General features: G+C 43.6%; 1 protein-coding gene across 1 annotated transcript in view; it reads right to left on the bottom strand.

Annotated features, from left to right (window-relative positions):
* OPCML (opioid binding protein/cell adhesion molecule like) overlaps positions 1-17,069 on the bottom strand; it is a 1,038,459-nt gene that overhangs the window by 230,488 nt on the left and 790,902 nt on the right. The window contains exon 3 of the mRNA XM_052661910.1: positions 2,775-3,007. Within this exon, the coding sequence (XP_052517870.1) occupies positions 2,775-3,007 (233 nt within the window). The remainder of the gene's footprint in view (positions 1-2,774; positions 3,008-17,069) is intronic.

The following is a 17,069-nucleotide window of genomic DNA, read 5'->3' as shown; positions in this document are numbered from 1 at the left end:
AGGAGGGAACAATAAAGCCCAGAGCCCCCGGGATCGCCCTTTGGCTCATGGCACTTGTCTGCTAGAGGTGATGAGATTCTAACACTCTCAAATGGACAGGAGATAAATAAATGCCATATATATATGGACAAGTTGCAGCTCGGAAATTTCTCAGTTTTTCTCATTGCAAAATCAATACCCATCAGCAGTTGGAAATTAAAGGCAAGATTAGGCCTCAGTTTTATACATGCCTTACTGTATTCCAAAAGCTTTCTACTCGGTCAGATAAATCTTCTTTAAGAGGATTAGGAAACTTTCATTATCTTTATCTAACCTGAACTAACACTAAGTCTGAAAAATTAATCTATAGGCTGGACGAAAGCCGACCGCTGCTGGGAAGGGAGAGACTCCTGGGCTTCCTTCTAATAGAGCCGTGGGGTCTCTGCTTCCACCTGCTGGAAACTCAGTGGTCCCCAAAGGAAGACAAGTCAGCCATTGTTCACCAAGATGGAGGAGGAGGCAGCTCCCTAGGTACCTCCATTTAGCCTCTCTGTGAATGTGAAGCCCAGTCTGCTAAGATTTCCGAGAGGAGGCATTTCCCTTCCTCCTCCACCCTCCTGATCTCTGAGTTGAATGTCACAGGGGCTACGGAAGTCACTTGGCCTGAATTGTGGAGACTTGAGAAAGTGACCTCTGGGATGAAGGACTCTATTGCTCTGCTTCCTGCTTCTTCCCAGACTCTTTCTGACCCAGAGCTCTGAGACCCATGGGGAGACCCCACTGGCTTCCACATCCAGCCCCAGGAACTGCTTCCAAGCTTCTTATGCAGTATTATCCCTGCAGCTCTGAGCCAAGAGCCTGTTACGGCCTGTGTTGACTCTGACATGCTTGTACAATCTGTCTTCTTTCCTGAAAAGCGAGAGTCTTGTTCTGTTTGAGTCTGTTTCTGTATAGTGCCTGACAGTTCTTTTTTATTTCAGCACCGAGTTTCCTGAATTTGTAGATAACTTTGCTGTCAAGGCCACGGAGGTGCCATGGAGGCGTCACTTCCTAGGCTGAGAATTTCAGCTGCTCTGGAACCAAGCCCAGGTGGCAGGCGGGTGGTGAGAGTTCACACTTCCTTGTTTTCTGCAGATATCCCCGCTCATATCAGATGACTGATCCTGGGGAGGGCCTCACCAGAGGAGAAGCATCAGACATGGTACTTGTCTTTATCTCCAGATGGCAAGTTGCCTTGTTGCCTTGTAGCTCCCAAGACATGATCATCCCAAGCCGTACCGCTGGTGGGATGTGGATGGGGAAGAGACACAGTAGGGAGCATAGGTGTCCTTTGTGTGGCATCAGATGTGGGAGTCTGGGGGCATGTGGGTCAGAGAAAGGCTTGGAGGCTGAATGGAGGCAAAGCTTCAAGTGCTACGTCAGCCCCAGGGCCTGCCGGGAGCAGGGGCTGCAGCCAACAGAGCCCCGGCCAAGCTCAGGCCACTATCAAGGCCTGTGGAGTCAGAGCCCAGATGGCCCACTAGCAAAGATCTCCAGCCAAAAGAAAAGCATGGTCCCTTTGAAATTTTATACATGACTGAAGCACGAAAAGACTTTACCCGCTACTCAAACTCCCCATGAAACCAACCGAAATGAGCAAAATTATATACGTTAGAAAGGCAGGGATGAGGGAATGCATACTACCTGAGCAAGAATGCCGCACACAAATCACACCCTGAAAAAATCCATTAAGCTGACTGCAGATGGGATCTGATTAAAGGCACGCACTGATGCTAAGTCACATGCATTCTTCCTTCTGAGCGCAATGCGTGGTTCCAAGACGCTGGAGTAGGAGACACTGAGAAGACCCCGCCCTTTGGTGGAGGGAGGCTGTGTCATTGGGGGCTGGGGGCTGGTCCGCTTATCTGACAGAAATTGCTTTGCACAGTCATGAGGGTGTTGGCAGGGGATAGCTCATCATAAGGTCTTCTGTAGGGCTGCCTTACAATGCTTCCCCAAAGCTTATGGCTGCTCTCTGCATGAGTTTTTAATTCTTAATATTGAATAGTTGATATCTGAGTTTCTGATATTTTTTCAACCCCATTTTTCTCCAACAAAATAAAATTCAAGTGGAAAACTCTTAAGTACTATGCATGGGTTATATTAATTCAGATTTTTAAAGGAGAACAGGAGAGGAAGTTAGGGAGCCCCCTTTTAATTATATACATTTATTTCCAACATAGAGACATCTTGACTAATATCCCTCTTGACCTCAGCTCCACTGTGGGGCTAAAAGGGTGTAGACAGATACAACAGCAATGCCAAACAACACTGAGAACCCCTTTCCAGATCACACATAACCATCAGCTATGCAAGAACAGCCATACGTCATGTGGTTTTACATCAATATTATTAACCTTTTATCATGAGCTAAGCCTCTGAAAACAACAGGCACAGAGAATAGTACAATCAATTTCCTAAAGTATCTTGCCCTAACTCCAGAGTGCCAAGTAGCTAACATATGATATATTATATTTCTATATCTTGTCCAAACCCCAGAAAGCTCAACCAACTCAACAATACCAAACAATGAATGAGAACAGAAGGGCCAGAGATAAAGATGAGAAGCTCTGTGAAGATCCTCCGCACTTAGTCAAGACACCAACAAGTGGAAGGGATCCAGGACACACTCAGTCTCTGGATCCTGCAGAGGAATGGCTTTTTGTGTCTTTCTACAGGAGGCGGAAGCACAGGCTGAGATCACGTGCCCTCTGCATCGCTGACGGGAATGCCAGCACCCTGTCCAATCAACTCACCCTGCACAATGAGGTGGACGCGGGAGGTCTTGGGGTGGTTGTCCGTCTGCACAGAGCAGGTATAGGGGCCCTCGTCGTACACGTCCACGTTCTGGATCATGATGCTGTACTGGGTCGGCGTGTTCACCAGGATGATCACACGAGGGTCTATGGACCACTTGTCATTCCCGGCGTAGAGGATGGTGCTGCGGTTCAGCCAGGCCACCCGGGTGACCCGATCATCTATGGTACACCTGTGAGTGAGAGTTGGGAGGGGAGAGGGGAAGAAAGGGGAAAGGGAAAGCGTGGGGAGAGGGGAGGGGAGGGGGAAGAGGGAGAGAGTGTTAAGAGATTCTATTATAAATGCAGCTGTTGTTGTTCCAGGAGTAAATGAAATAACATAACCCAGTGTTAAAAGGGATCAATTATTGATAAAACTTCTTAAATAGAGGGCAACAGTGGCCTGAATCATCCTGAAGACCTGATGCTACAAAATCATTTCTATTTGATTTTGAAACATATTATGTGAATATCTTTGCTGTATATTTGCTTTCTATCTTATTTTTCCCCTCAGGCTTATATGAAAATTAGTTTACATTTCTCGAGCGCATTTACCACCTTGTGGGAAAAATGGCCCAGGGCCAGAGGGGAGAGAAAGTGCATTGGTATTTCAAACAGATCACAGCTAATCTATATGGCAAATGCTTCACTTGTTGTTAAGTCAAAAATGGGACACATTCACCTCCATACCCACCCCCTTGCGCTGTCATTGCCTGTACCCGAAGCTGCCCCAAGCCCTGCAAGTACAATCTATAACACGGATCTTGAAATTCGCTGTAGAAAGCCAACAGTTTGGAGGTAGAAGTAAAGCTATCTCTTCAGATTTCAGGAGAGGGAAGGAGAAAGTGGCCAAGCAGAATTCTTCCTCCTGTTCACATGCCCCTGCCTACCCCTGAGAACAATACAATTGACATCAGCTGGTTGGCACCAAGATCACCAAGGTAAGAAGCTGATCTCTACCTCACATACACTCACCTACCCTTCCCAACAGTTGGAGGCTGTGACTATTAGTGGGAATGTAAACTAGTATAAATTATATGGAGAACTGAGTTACCATGCTGCTGCTGCTGCTGCTAAGTCGCTTCAGTCGTGTCCGACTCTGTGCGACCCCATAGACAGCAGCCCACCAGGCTCCCCCATCCCTGGGATTCTCCAGGCAAGAACACTGGAGTGGGTTGCCATATGATCCCACAATCCCACTCCTGGGCATATATCTGGAGAAAATCATAATTTGAAAAGATATATGAACCCCTACGTTCATAGCAGCACTATTTGCAATAGCTGAGACATGGAAGCAACGTAAGTGTCGGTAAAGATGTGGTGTATATACAATAGAACGCTATTCAGCTGGGCTTCCCTGGTGGCTCAGTGGTAAAGAATCCACCTGTCAGTGCAGGAGACACAGGAGATGTGGGTTCAATCCCTGGGTCAGAAAATTCCCCTGGAGGAGGAACTCCAGTATTCTTGCTGGGATAATCTCATGGACAGAGGAGCCTGGTGGGTGCAGTCCATGGGGTCATAAGAGTTGGGCACAACTTAGTGACTTAGTGACTAAACCACCACCACCACCACTATTAAGCAACAGAAGGAAGTACTGCCATCTGCAGCTACACGGATGGACCCAGAGATTATCACACTGAGCAAAATAAGCCAGGCAGAGAATGGTAAACACCATGTGATATCGCTTACACATGGAATCTTAAAAAAAATGGTACAAATGATCTTAGTTATGAAACAGAAACAGATTCTCAGACACACAAAACAAACTTAAGTTTACCAAAGGGCAAGAGGTGGGGATAGATTAGGAGTTTAGGATTAACGTACACCCACTACTATATATAAAACAGATAAACAACAAGGGCCTACTGTAGAGCACAGTGAACTCTACACAGTATTTTGTAATAACCTATAAGGGAAGAGAATCTAAAAAATAATATGTATATATGAGAAGAATATATAAGAATATAAGTGAGAGAATATATAAGTGAGAATATGTAAGAATATAAGTGAGGATATATACACATGGAACAACAGACTGGTTCCAAATAGGAAAAGTAGTACATCAAGGCTGTATATTGTCACCCTGCTTGTTTAACTTCTATGCAGAGTACATCATGAGAAACGCTGAGATGGAAGAAGCACAAGCTGGAATCAAGATTGCCGGGAGAAATATCAATAACCTCAGATGTGCAGATGATACCACCATTATGGCAGAAAGTGAGGAGGAACTAAAGAGCTTCTTGATGAAAGTGAAAGAGGAGAGTGAAAAAGTTGGCTTAAAGCTCAACATTCAGAAAACTAAGATCATGGCGTCTGAGCCCATCACCTCATGCCAAATAGATGGGGAAACAGTGGAAACAGTGAGAGACTTTACGTTTGGGGGCTCCAAAATCACTGCAGATGGTGACTGCAGCCATGAAATTAAAAGAAGCTTCCTCCTTGGAAGGAAAGTTTTGACCAATCTAGATAGCATATTAAAAAGCAGAGACATTACTTTGCCAACAAAGGCCCGTCTAGTCAAGGCTATGGTTTTTCTAGTAGTCATGTATGGATGTGAGAGTTGGACTATAAAGAAAGCTGAGCGCTGAAGAATTTTGAACTGTGGTGTTGGAGCAGACTCTTGAGAGTCCCTTGGACTGCAAGGAGATCTGACCAGTCAGTTCTAAGGGAAATCAGTCCTGAATATTCATTGGAAGGACTGATGCTGAAGCTGAAACTCCAATACTTTGGCCACTTGGTGCAAAGAGCTGATTCATTTGAAAAGACCCTGATACTGGGAAAGATTGAAGGCGGGACGAGAAGGGGATGACAGAGGATGAGATGGTTGGATGGCATCACTAACTCAATGGACAGAAGTTTGGGTAGGCTCCGGGAGTTGGTGTTGGACAGGGAGGCCTGGAGCACCATAGCTCATGGGGTTGCAAAGACTTAGACACGACTGAGCAACTGAACTGAACTGAACTGAATATATACATATACATATGTGTGTTTTATAAAACACCTTGTCACTTTATTGTACACCTAAAACTAAAACAACATTGTAAGTCAACTATACGTCAGTAAAAAGTAAATTAATTTAAAAAGAAAAACTGAGGTCATATTGTCTCCTCGGCATCCTTGGGACTCTAGCTTCCCTTTCTGTGCATTTTTGTTCTACAGCGACTGTCATTTCCCTTGTGAAGACTCAATCCCTAATTGGCGCTCTCTGCTCTTCACTTTTCAAAGGCATGTCTTAGTGGGAAAAAAATCTAACAAACTCCTTCATTTACTCTCAGTTGCAAATAAGAATTAATGTGCCAACTTTCTTAATAACAGCTGTATTTTCATGAAGGTCAAGTCCCTGTTGGAATGACTCCTGAAGGTTAAATTCCAGCCGTACAACTTGAGGAATTGGCCAGCCTGGAAGCAGACAATAAGTCCAGCAAACTGAAGGGTATGGTATCCCAGACTCTGGGACCACATACACAGGAGACAGTGCAGACAATAGACTTGTTTTTATTTTGGTCAATTATGTAATCCTTTGCCCATTTTTAAGCTGACATAATATTTTTAAATATTTTCTCCATTTTTGGTCTATGGAGAATATTCACATTTTAAAATTAAAATGTTATAATGTTCCTTTCTATATATCTCTTTACAAATGTAAATACCATAGTGATTTGATACTCATGATTGTTCGCTTTCAAAATTCATGAACAAGCTCTTTTCTAACAGTCATAAAATGTGTATTGCTTGTTTTTTAAACTTGAACTTGTGTATCTATTATATATAGTCTCTGCAGGATTTTATCTGCAGCATTTTATCCTGATAAAGTATTTTATGTTTGAAAATCTTTTATTGATCAGCTATCATATTTATTTGCAACAATATATATAAAATGTAGAGACTGAAATTTTTTTTCATGTTCTGTGACTGTAATGTTCTGAGTAATAATAGTTTCTTTTAGAATGAGTTAATGTTATAAGGTTAATATTGGTAAAATGATCTAAATATTCTGTACATGTTGTTAAGTAATAATTAAACCTAAGAAGTAAACTTTTACTGGAAATATAGCTTTTAATGGGATGGAGGAGGCTTTTCTGGTTATTATATAGTCAATAAGTATCATTATACTAGCGTGAGAGCTCAGGATCAATTCTATTCCTATTTTGCTTTGAAAGAAACCAAGTTCACATAAGCAAGAAGATGGAAATGAAAATCTTGTATAGCAGTGTCATTCAATTTTTTGTACCTCTTCCAAAATATATGCCCAAAACCACATAGCAAAATAGCTTCAAAAATTATTTTAATGATCTCACAGCTGACAATTCAATTAATTCCTCCTTCAATTTCTTTTAAAGCAATGAATTGGAAAATACCTCACTTGCAAAGGGCTTTGTAACCCAGTATTAAATTCATTCAATTTCTCAATATCTGGACAGTATATTGCTAATATTTTACTAGGCTTTATGAAATGGCTATTAAAGATGGGTTATTTTGTTATTTGGAAGGGCTTTGGTTAACCCAATATACTGAGAAAGGTGGGGAAAATTGAAATACTGTTTATTTTAATGTGCCAAATCACATGCCCTCTGTCAGAAAGCATCTCTATCTCTCTGGATTCTAATTCCAAGAAGGAGAAGGAAGCAGTTTTGCCGTAAATTCATTACTGATTAAAAAAAAAAAAAAAACTGTGCCATTTCCTTCTGGATCTGTCTGCTTTATGTTGCGGGGACTCTTATTCGAGAATGGTGCTCCACTTGATGACAGATTGGTAAGGGCGGCAGAGGTGACAATGGGAGTCAAGGAACACTCTCTCCTGGACAAATAGTTATGTGGAGCAGTCAGAAAGGAGAGTCAGAACCGCAATCCAAACACAGGCACTTTCTTGGCAGATCCGTTTTAGGACATCTTAGATCCTGAAAAATGTTCTGCTTTAGATACACTTCCTTGTGTAAGACCTACAACTGCAGGCTGGGGGTGAGTGGCACCAGTTCATATTGCTGCAGGAGCTGACCCTGAGACAAGTCAGTTCAAATTGACCCTCCAGGCAGGACACATTCTCAGAGCCCTGCACACAGCCCATGGAAAGCCTCGTGTGCCTCTCGGGTAGATGACCCCTGGATGGCAGAGAGTTCTGTACTTCCAGGCTGTGGTTGTCTCCTTAATCTTGAACAAAAAAAAAAAAAGTGTGTGTGGTTTGAGAACCCGAATAATGAGGTTGACCAAAATTTTCTTCAAATTTACGGTACTTAATTAATTTTCTCTTAAGAGATAAAACAGTCCTGGAGAACTGGAAGAACATTTGGAAGTGAGTTTTTGACAGCCATAAAACACCTCCAGCTATGTGTGAAAAGAGGAGTGGAAAGTAGAATCAGAAGGAGTAAAGAAATACCTGAAAGACAGTGATGGAAAGGGGTCTTGCTTGCAAAGCACCACATCCAGCTCTGCTGAATAGGCAACGTGGGATTCAGGTACACTGGAAGAGGTAATGGCAACCCACTCCAGTATTCTTGCCTGGAGAATTCCAAGGACAGAGAAACCTGGTGGGTTATAGCCCATGCGGTTGCAAAGAGTCAGACACGACTGAGAGACTCACACACATTAAGTCACCCGGTTTGGTTCTGGGTCAGAGGTGGGAATTACAGTTAGGGGAAACCCATGCCTTAAGACAGTGGTTTTCAAACTTTGTTTTGCATCAGAGTTACCTAGAGAGTTTTTTTTTTTTTTTTTAATTTGGTTTGAAAATTTAAATTTATTTATTTTTATTTTTTATTGGGGTATAGGTGCTTTACAATGCTGTGTTGGTTTCTGATGTATAGCAAAGTGAATTTTAAAACACAGATTGCTAAACCCAACTCCCAAGAGCTTCCTTGCAGTGGGTTGGAGGCGGGCTGAGAATTTGCCTTTCTAACCAGTTTCCAGATGATGTCAGAGCTTCTGGTCTGGGGACTCCCCTGTGAGAACCACTGACTTAAAGAAGGGGTTCCCCGATGGCTCAGTAGGTAAAGAACCTGCCTGCAATGCAGGAGACACAGGGGACGCAGGTTTGATCCCTGGGCTAGGAAGAGGGACCCTTGGAGGAGGAAATGGTAATCCACTCCAATATTTTCTCCTGAAAAATTCCATGGGCAGAGGAAGTTCGAAGGCTACATACAGTCCATAGGGTTGCAAAGAGTTGGACACAAATGAAGAGGCTTAGCATGCCTTAAAGAAACCAGACGGAAGACAACCAGCTCATCCTGAAAAGTGAAACTGGCCAGCTTCCATATGGTCGTTATTTTGTTCTTTCTTTTATATTTTGCCTCTGAAAATACAAAACCAAAAACGGCCATGATTCACACAATGGTATTTCATGAGTGTCTAAGGTGTATTAGGTAACAAACACTGTAGGAGCTGAAATGCCAGAAGGAGGCAGACAAAGGTCACACCCTTGATCCTACAACAAAAACACCCAAGAAAATAGGTATCTTAGCTTCAGAGAATGACAAGCGGTGAAAATAAAAGCAGGACAAGGAACGGAGGGTGCTAGGGGGCTGGAAGCATCCTTGAGAGAGACGAAGCGGTCAGGGAAACCCTCGGTGCCTGTTTGCTAGACACTGACGCTTTTATCATCTTAAATCCGAATGCGACAGGACACGTCTCTGAAAATCAAGTCTACGTTAAAAATAAATGTCACATACACAGATTAAAAATAAATCTCACTTATACCCACAGATAGCTGTGGAACATTTAGATAATCTGGATAGCTGGAGAACGAGTCTTGGAAACCAGCCTAACAAATGGTGTCTCTCCTTTACAGATAACTTTATAGATTCTGCATTCAGAAAATTGACAATTGGCATTTTGAGAAACTGAAGTTAACTAGAAAATGCCTTTTTATTTCCAGCCTAGTTATTGGGATAATACCTAAATTATGTTGTGTGCTCGTCTGCCTTCAGGAGTAGACAGTGGCAAATAGAGTTTAATCTCTAATATAGACATATCGTTCTAAATTTCCTCCTCTTTGTAATGCGATGGTGTTCTTCATAGAATTTACAGCACTGGATTTCATTACATATGTACCTATTTGCTAGGCTGTAAATACCACCTGGTAAGAACCATCTCAGTGGTCTTCACTTTGTGTCATCAGCACCTCCCACAGCCCACCGGGAAGCTAGAAGGTGGTCCACACATATTTATAATGATTAAAAGATGTAAGGTAATGTTTTTCAAGCTGACATAAAAAGAACCCACATAGGATTATAGCTAATGATACTGCATTACATCCCTGAGAGTAGATCTTAAATGTTTTCACCACAAAAAAGAAATGCAAATAATGAGATGGAATGGAGGTGACAGCTTATTCTACAAAGGTAATCATCTTGAAATAATTAAAGGCACCAAATCAACATCCTGTGCACCTGAAACTTACACAGTGCTATATGTCAATTAGGCTTCCCTCGTGGCTCAGTGGTAAAGAATCTGCCTGTCAATGCAGAAGACATGGGTTTGACCCTGGGTCAGGAAGATCCCCTGGAGAAGGAAATGGCAATCCACTCCAGTATGCTTGCCTGGGAAATCCCAAGGATAGAAGAGCCTGGTGGGCTACAGTTGATGGGGTCACAGAGAATTGGACATGACTTAGCAACTAAACAATAAAACAATATGTCAATTATATCTCAATAAAGCTAGAAAAAAAAGGATCCATGTAAGGTAAAGTAGATGTCCTTGGAAATACTTTTATGTGTGTATCTCTCTATGAGCCATTCACACACATACACACACACACACACACACGCACGCACACACACAAGATCCACAGGTCCTCTATTTGTATTTTTTAATTCACTGCTTTCATTTGACAATAGACAAATATCATGTGTGCGTGTGGTAGATGTGGTCTGACCACAGGTAGATTTCAGTGTTTGGACTTGCATCTGTTAGTACAGGGGCATCCGTGAGCATTTCCACTGTCTAAGGCTGATGAGAAGCACAGAAGGTGGACTCTCAGCATCACCAAGTTGTCCCTGCCAAGAAAAGTGGCTCAAAACCAAGTGATAGGGAGTCCCCAGAGTTGGAGTGAATCCGCGTAGAGGAGAACTTGGTCATCAAGGCTCATGGGCTGAAGTCAAGAGGTATCCTTACAGACATCGGCACCACATTCGTAGGCAACAAGGAAATTAATTTTAATAAGGCATCATCAGCTCCACTGATGCTGAAAACTTTAAATGATTTATGTATATGTGTGATCTATAATTTTATTGTTTTTTTCCTTTTCTTTTGACCAGGCTACGTGGCATGTGGGATTGTAATTCCCCAATCAGGGATCGGACCTGCACATCAGAAGTGCACAGTCTTAACTGCTGGACCACCAGAAGAGTCCTGATCTATAATTTTAGATTTTTGAGTCATAGAAGGGTATAGGGTGAAGGCATTTATATCTAGTTTAATGATTTTATGTACATAAGATTTTTAAAATAATATTACCACTGGGAATCCCGGGTCATCTTGTCTCTGCCTACCCTGTCCCTTGCTAAAGAGTGACCTTTCAGAAAGCCGTCAAGAAATGCTGAAAAAGGTAAAAGGATTGACTGTTAAAACCTAAAATGTATTTCTTTGAATTTCATTTTTAAATTTACTCATGATATCATTTTTTGGCTTTGTTTTGTCAATTGCCTCTTTTTTATAAATTGAAAGTTAACTGGATTTCAGTTAAAAATCTTATATGTATCAAAATAAATTAATAATGCTATCAAAAATGGGAAGAAGGTCATCTTGTTTTAGAGAATTCAAGGGTAAATAATAACTGAATGTTTTAAAGGGAGAGTGGAAGAAAAAATACAGTATTTCTAGACCAGTTCCCAAGGTATGCTTAATTGCACAAAGCTGTTCTCTTAGGAAGCTTTAACTACTCAGTTGTTTCCTGAGTTACAAATCCAGTCAAGTCGAGAACATCAACGAGAACCCTAAGTTACCTAAGGGGAAACTTCACAGAATTCAGAGAGAGTCATAATTCTGTAGAGCTAATATTTGCTGCTAGGGTCTGTTGGAGGATATATATGACAGCTTCCACAGAAGCATGGGGCAGGGTCAGAGCTGCTTAGAGAGGGACTTCAGGAGTGCAAGACATTGACTTTGAAGGTTGCCAGACACACGGCATCCTCAGATGGCTCCTAATTGGAGGATGGTGTATTCCGGAGTCACATTAATGCCTAGAAAGGGTGTGCATGTCTTACGTGTGCATGTGTGTAGGTGGGGGAGGAATGCTATGCAGAGAAAAGTGGGAAACATATGCGAAGGCATGCAAGGATGAGTATCCTGGAGGAATTGGAGTCTTTGAAACAAAACCAAGGAAGGTGCAGGCTCTCCTGAACACGATGTCACCTGAAGCAGTAAATCAGCCACAGGATAATGGTGTGCAGGGTTTCGGGCTGTGACCGATGATGGATGAGTCCATCAAGACAGTGCTTTCTGTGTCCTGAAGCAGCAAGTGAACTTCCCGTCCCCTCAAGCTTGGCCGGAAGGCCGGGAAAAAGGAGGGCAGAGTCTCTAGTGCAGGAAGGAAAAGGAAAAGAGTGATTGCATTGAAAGGTGGCTTCACAAAGGGAAGTCACTTACAACCACGGAAGAGGGGCTGTGGGCAGGGCTGTGGGAGGCGGGAGACGCAGTAAGGAAGGTGCAGCCCCAGGGCTAAACACAGCTGAGAAGGGAGGACTGTCAGGAGAAAGCTCTGTTCCAGGTGATGGGTGGCTGAGCTGGTCTCTTTCCAGACTTTAAGTCACTGTGTGTGCCCAGGTGTGCTGGGGCGATACCTTCCTAGTTTCCTGAGGGGGCAGAGGCAAGGACTAAATAAAACTAACAACCAAAGCCATCACAGATCCCTGCCCTCAAGATCTTACACTCCTAGGGGAATGATAGAACAGAAGAGCATTGAGAAGACCCCGACCCCACTCATGGAGACGACCAAAAGTGTAGATCATCTGTGTGTTGAACAGACATTTATTCAGCACCTACTAATTGTCAGACACCCCACTAGGAGCATCTCAAGAGATTGAGCAGGGCCGCTGCCTCTACCCTCTTGGTATTTCTGGATTTGCGGGATTAATGTGCAATCAACAGCCTTCAGAATCCCTGAATCTGCTCAAACTGAGCCGAGGAGACCACTAGGATGGCCACCACAGGCAATGGCATGGGAAATCTTACTCCAGGGATATGGTAGTAGACAGGCCTTCTGAGGACATGGTAATCTAAGACAGAAAACTGAAACCAATCGTCAGGCACCGGTGTTGGTGACAGAGAGCATTTTAGAGAGAGGACAAGGCAGGTATGCAGGATCTGGGGTAGAAGTTGACTCAGGAAAGGAACAGAATGGAACCCAGAGAGGCCCAAGCAAGGCAAATGGGGAAAAGGGTAGATTCCAGGAGGCTGGGAGCAGAATGGATGCAACGTGACAAGTCTGTGTTTTAGACTGGGTGTGATGGAGCATTCCCTGAGTAGGTTCGGGTAAACACATGCCATGGTGTAAATTATGCTTACAAGAATATACTGGAATCCTTTTGGAGACTGGATGGTAGGCAGTAGGACCACCAAGAGAGTCAAGTGTACCCTCATAGACAAGAGATAACAGCCCTGTGACAAGAGGGTCTGAAGCTTAAGGAAGGGGTGGGGGAGGGGAGTGGATGACGGGGTGAGGTGTGAATAGGAGTGAAGGGCTGATGGCAGTATCTGTAGATGACACTTTCACGGATGTTTTCAGCAAAGGCAGAAAGGGAAATAGAGCCATAAAAGTCATGGGGATCGCCAGAGTGTTGTTTGTTTAAGATTGGAAACACTGGGAATTCATTTGGTAAATATTTACTGAATACTTACTGGGTGCTAGGGCTTTTCAGATGTTTAAGTGCCCACCAGTTACCTGTGCGTGGTGTTGATTCACTAGGTCTGGGTGAGAACCAAACACCTGCGTTTCTAACAAGCTCTGTGCTCACTCTGATATGGGAGGGCTGGACTACACTTTGAGATGCCTGATGCTAAGAACCTGAGATGCCGCTTTGAAGAAGACAAGGGCCAGCCTTCTTACATTAGGATAGGCACACATTATGATACTTAGTATGGAAGGGTATACTGATGAGATCAATCTTACTGAATAGGAGCAACTGATGATGCAGGAGACAGTGAATGACTCACAAAGAGACTTTTCGGTAAAGGGAAAGAGCATGGAATCTAAAGCATGGGATAGAAGGGTGCTTCATTTTGTATCAGAAGAGAAGGAAAGAATAATAGCAACACAGATAGGTTTGTGGCTCTAGCCATGGGGAAACAAGGAGCTCCTGAGTGATGGTTTTTATCTTCTCCCAAGTAGAGGGCAGTGTTATAAATTGATGGTAAACAGGAGTAGGGGAGAGGAAGGTTGTTGCTGTTGTGCAGTCGCTCAGTTGTGTCTGACTCTTTGAGACCCCTTGGACTGCAGCATGCCAGGCTTTCCTGTCCTTCACTGTCTCCTGGAGCTTGCTCAGATTCATTTCCATTAAGTCAGTGATGCCATACAACCGTCTTGTCCTCTGTCATCCCCTTCTCCTCCTACCTTCAATCTTTCCCAGCATCAGGGTCTTTTCCAATGTGTTGGCTGTTTACATCAGGTGGCCAAAGTATTGGAGATTCATCTTCATCATCAGTCCTCCCAATGAATATTCAGGGGAGGAAGGTAGATATAAGAAAAAGTGAAATAGCTTTTGCAGAAAAAGAGAGCAAGATTGCTAGGGATCTATGCTAGGATTCACAGGCCATGCTGAGGCCCCACTTAGAGTGCATGGCCAAGAATTTATAGCAACACTGCTCTGCCAGCTTTGAGAATATTCTCTAACCAAGAATATCTGCTCAGCTGCTAAGCTGCAGGCACAGAAAGCATGGATGGCTGGGTTTGTCCAGCGTTGGAGAGTGCCAGATGGGCAAGGGAGAAGAAGCCAAGCATGAAAGGAATTGGAAAGTAATGGAGAGAAAGGATACAAGAAGACAGGGGCCCTGATGGATAGAGAGAACCCGGTGGGTCCTATGCACTGGAAACTTGAATGAGGTCCTTGAGCAAATGAGCTGGCACAAAAGAGGCTGCCTGTGATGGAAAGCAGGAATACGTGGTGACCACACAGTAGTGGCCCTCGTCCACAGGGATTAAACCCATCCAGGGCCATCTAGACAGATCTTGAGAATCTTGAGGATGGTGGGAGTCAAGCATTCTTTTTGAGCTTTGATGACTTAGCTGAATTGGGCCTTAAAGAGACAGTACATCATGGAGCTGAGGAGAGGGCCTCGGCTCAGATAGACAAGGGCTCCACTCCTGACCGACAGACGGCCTTAGGACAGGAACTTGGTTTATTCCCTCAGAACCTCCCCTCACCGTCTGTGAAGTAGGAGGAACACATCTACCTCCTAGGGCCATCATGAGGCTGAACTAAGAAATACACAAGCCAGAATCAGAAGTGTACCTAAACACAGCACACGTTGTTTAAAGAGAACCTGCTCTATTACTGTTGTCAGAGAGCTTGTTGCTGCATTTGGAAAAACGTAACTCAACTGCTAATACATGGGGGTGCATGTTAGTTTAACCAAGAGATCGTGGATCCATTGGCTTATCATTTCCCAAGGAGTTCTGAAGGCTTCTCTTTCTGTATTTTCACATAAAGAATGGAAGACATTAATAATAAAAGAATAAAAATAAAATTCATTTTTGTATGTTAAAAAAAAAAAAAGAATGGAGTTTTATGGAGGGTGGTCTGCACGCACCCAGTTTCATAACAGGTTATTTTGCTCACAAATAGATTAGAGAGAAGGTGAGATCTACATTTTTACCAAAAAACCTGGCAGCTTGGTCCAGGGCTTTCCCAGTCCACTTATAAACTCTCTCACTTTTAAGATTTTCTTTTTTCCCCAAAATATCTTCCTGTTGAGAAGCAGTCTGCACTCAACTTGTGCAGAATTCTGCAGTGGGATTTCACTTCCCTCTAAGGTTTATTTTCTCAGCTAAAGCCATTGAGACAACTTTAACTTTGTATTTGTATCAGGCTTCATTCACAGCATGTTGACACAGTGGTTGATGGGCTGGTTTCTGGATTGATGACTAGTGGTAGGTAAAATGCTGTATTTCTAACAATACATAATTGAGAGATCCATCAATACGGCTGCGCACACCTGAAGGGGAGTCCCTGTTGGCCCGCAGGCCCCGACAGCTCAGGCTGTGGTGTCCTTGTCTTGGGCAGTCTCCCTGTATAAATAGGACAGCCCTCATCCTAGAACCAGGTACCAAAACACTCCATCTCTCAAGCAGACTGAGGCACTGCTGGAATCAAATGCTAATCATGTAAGTGCAAAACAGAAAGGGGATGATAGGGACAGGACCATAGTTGAAGGGAGTCCTTCAGGTCAGAGCTTCAGGGCTGCATGTTCAATTCCTTTCAGAGTGGTTTACCACACATGAGCTGCGGAAGACCAAGGAAAAGTGACAGTTATTCCGAGGATCACATTCCCAACGCAAGGAGACCCTGTTAGCTGGTGAAACAGTGGTAAGGGTGCATCTCAGAGCAAATGAAGGACGAGCACAGGATTTAGCCAAGGGTCTCCCCACAGATCGATGCCCTGGCTAGTCATTGGTGGATGGTCACCTCACATCTGGATTCACAGGTGGTTTTGGAAAGCCTCCTTTGTCCCACATTTTTCCTTTGCAACTCGGTACTCTGTGATGACCCAGATGGGATGGGGAGGAGGGAATGTGGGAGGGAGAAGCAAGACAGAGGGGATATATGTATGCAAACAGCTGATCCACTTTGTTGTACAGCAGAAACCAATGCAGCATTGTAAAGCAATTATATTCCAACAAAATTTTTAAAAAATTTTAAAGGGAGCATTATAGCATAAGGTCAAGCCATTTCAGAAACAGTGAGCCCTTGAGTAAAGAAGAAAAGCATCTTTCAAAGATAATAAAGAAAGCCCCTCCTCTTCTACCATTCAGCCCCACATTTCTTGCCCCTGTGGTCCAGGCCACTGGTGCAGAATTCCAGGTGGGGCTGTAAAAAGGAGGCGCATGTTTGCTCTCAGCCCTGCCTCCCTGTCTCAGATGCCAGCTGCCTCAGGAACTGCCCAGTGGCTGGTTGAGGATGCCTAGAGAAGCCACCCAGAACAGTCCACCTTATTTATTCATCCCAGGCTCCCACTCCACTGTCCCTTCCACTACATCCTGAACAGCTTTGAAACCCAGCCTCCCAATTTGTTCATTAGAGCTGGCAAAGATGAAATTAAAATGTTTCC

The sequence above is a fragment of the Budorcas taxicolor genome, chromosome 25 (assembly GCF_023091745.1).
Source record: "Budorcas taxicolor isolate Tak-1 chromosome 25, Takin1.1, whole genome shotgun sequence".
NCBI classification, from domain to species: Eukaryota; Metazoa; Chordata; class Mammalia; order Artiodactyla; family Bovidae; genus Budorcas; species Budorcas taxicolor.
Note: the sequence above shows the minus strand (reverse complement) of the source record. Positions and strands in the feature narration are given on the sequence as shown.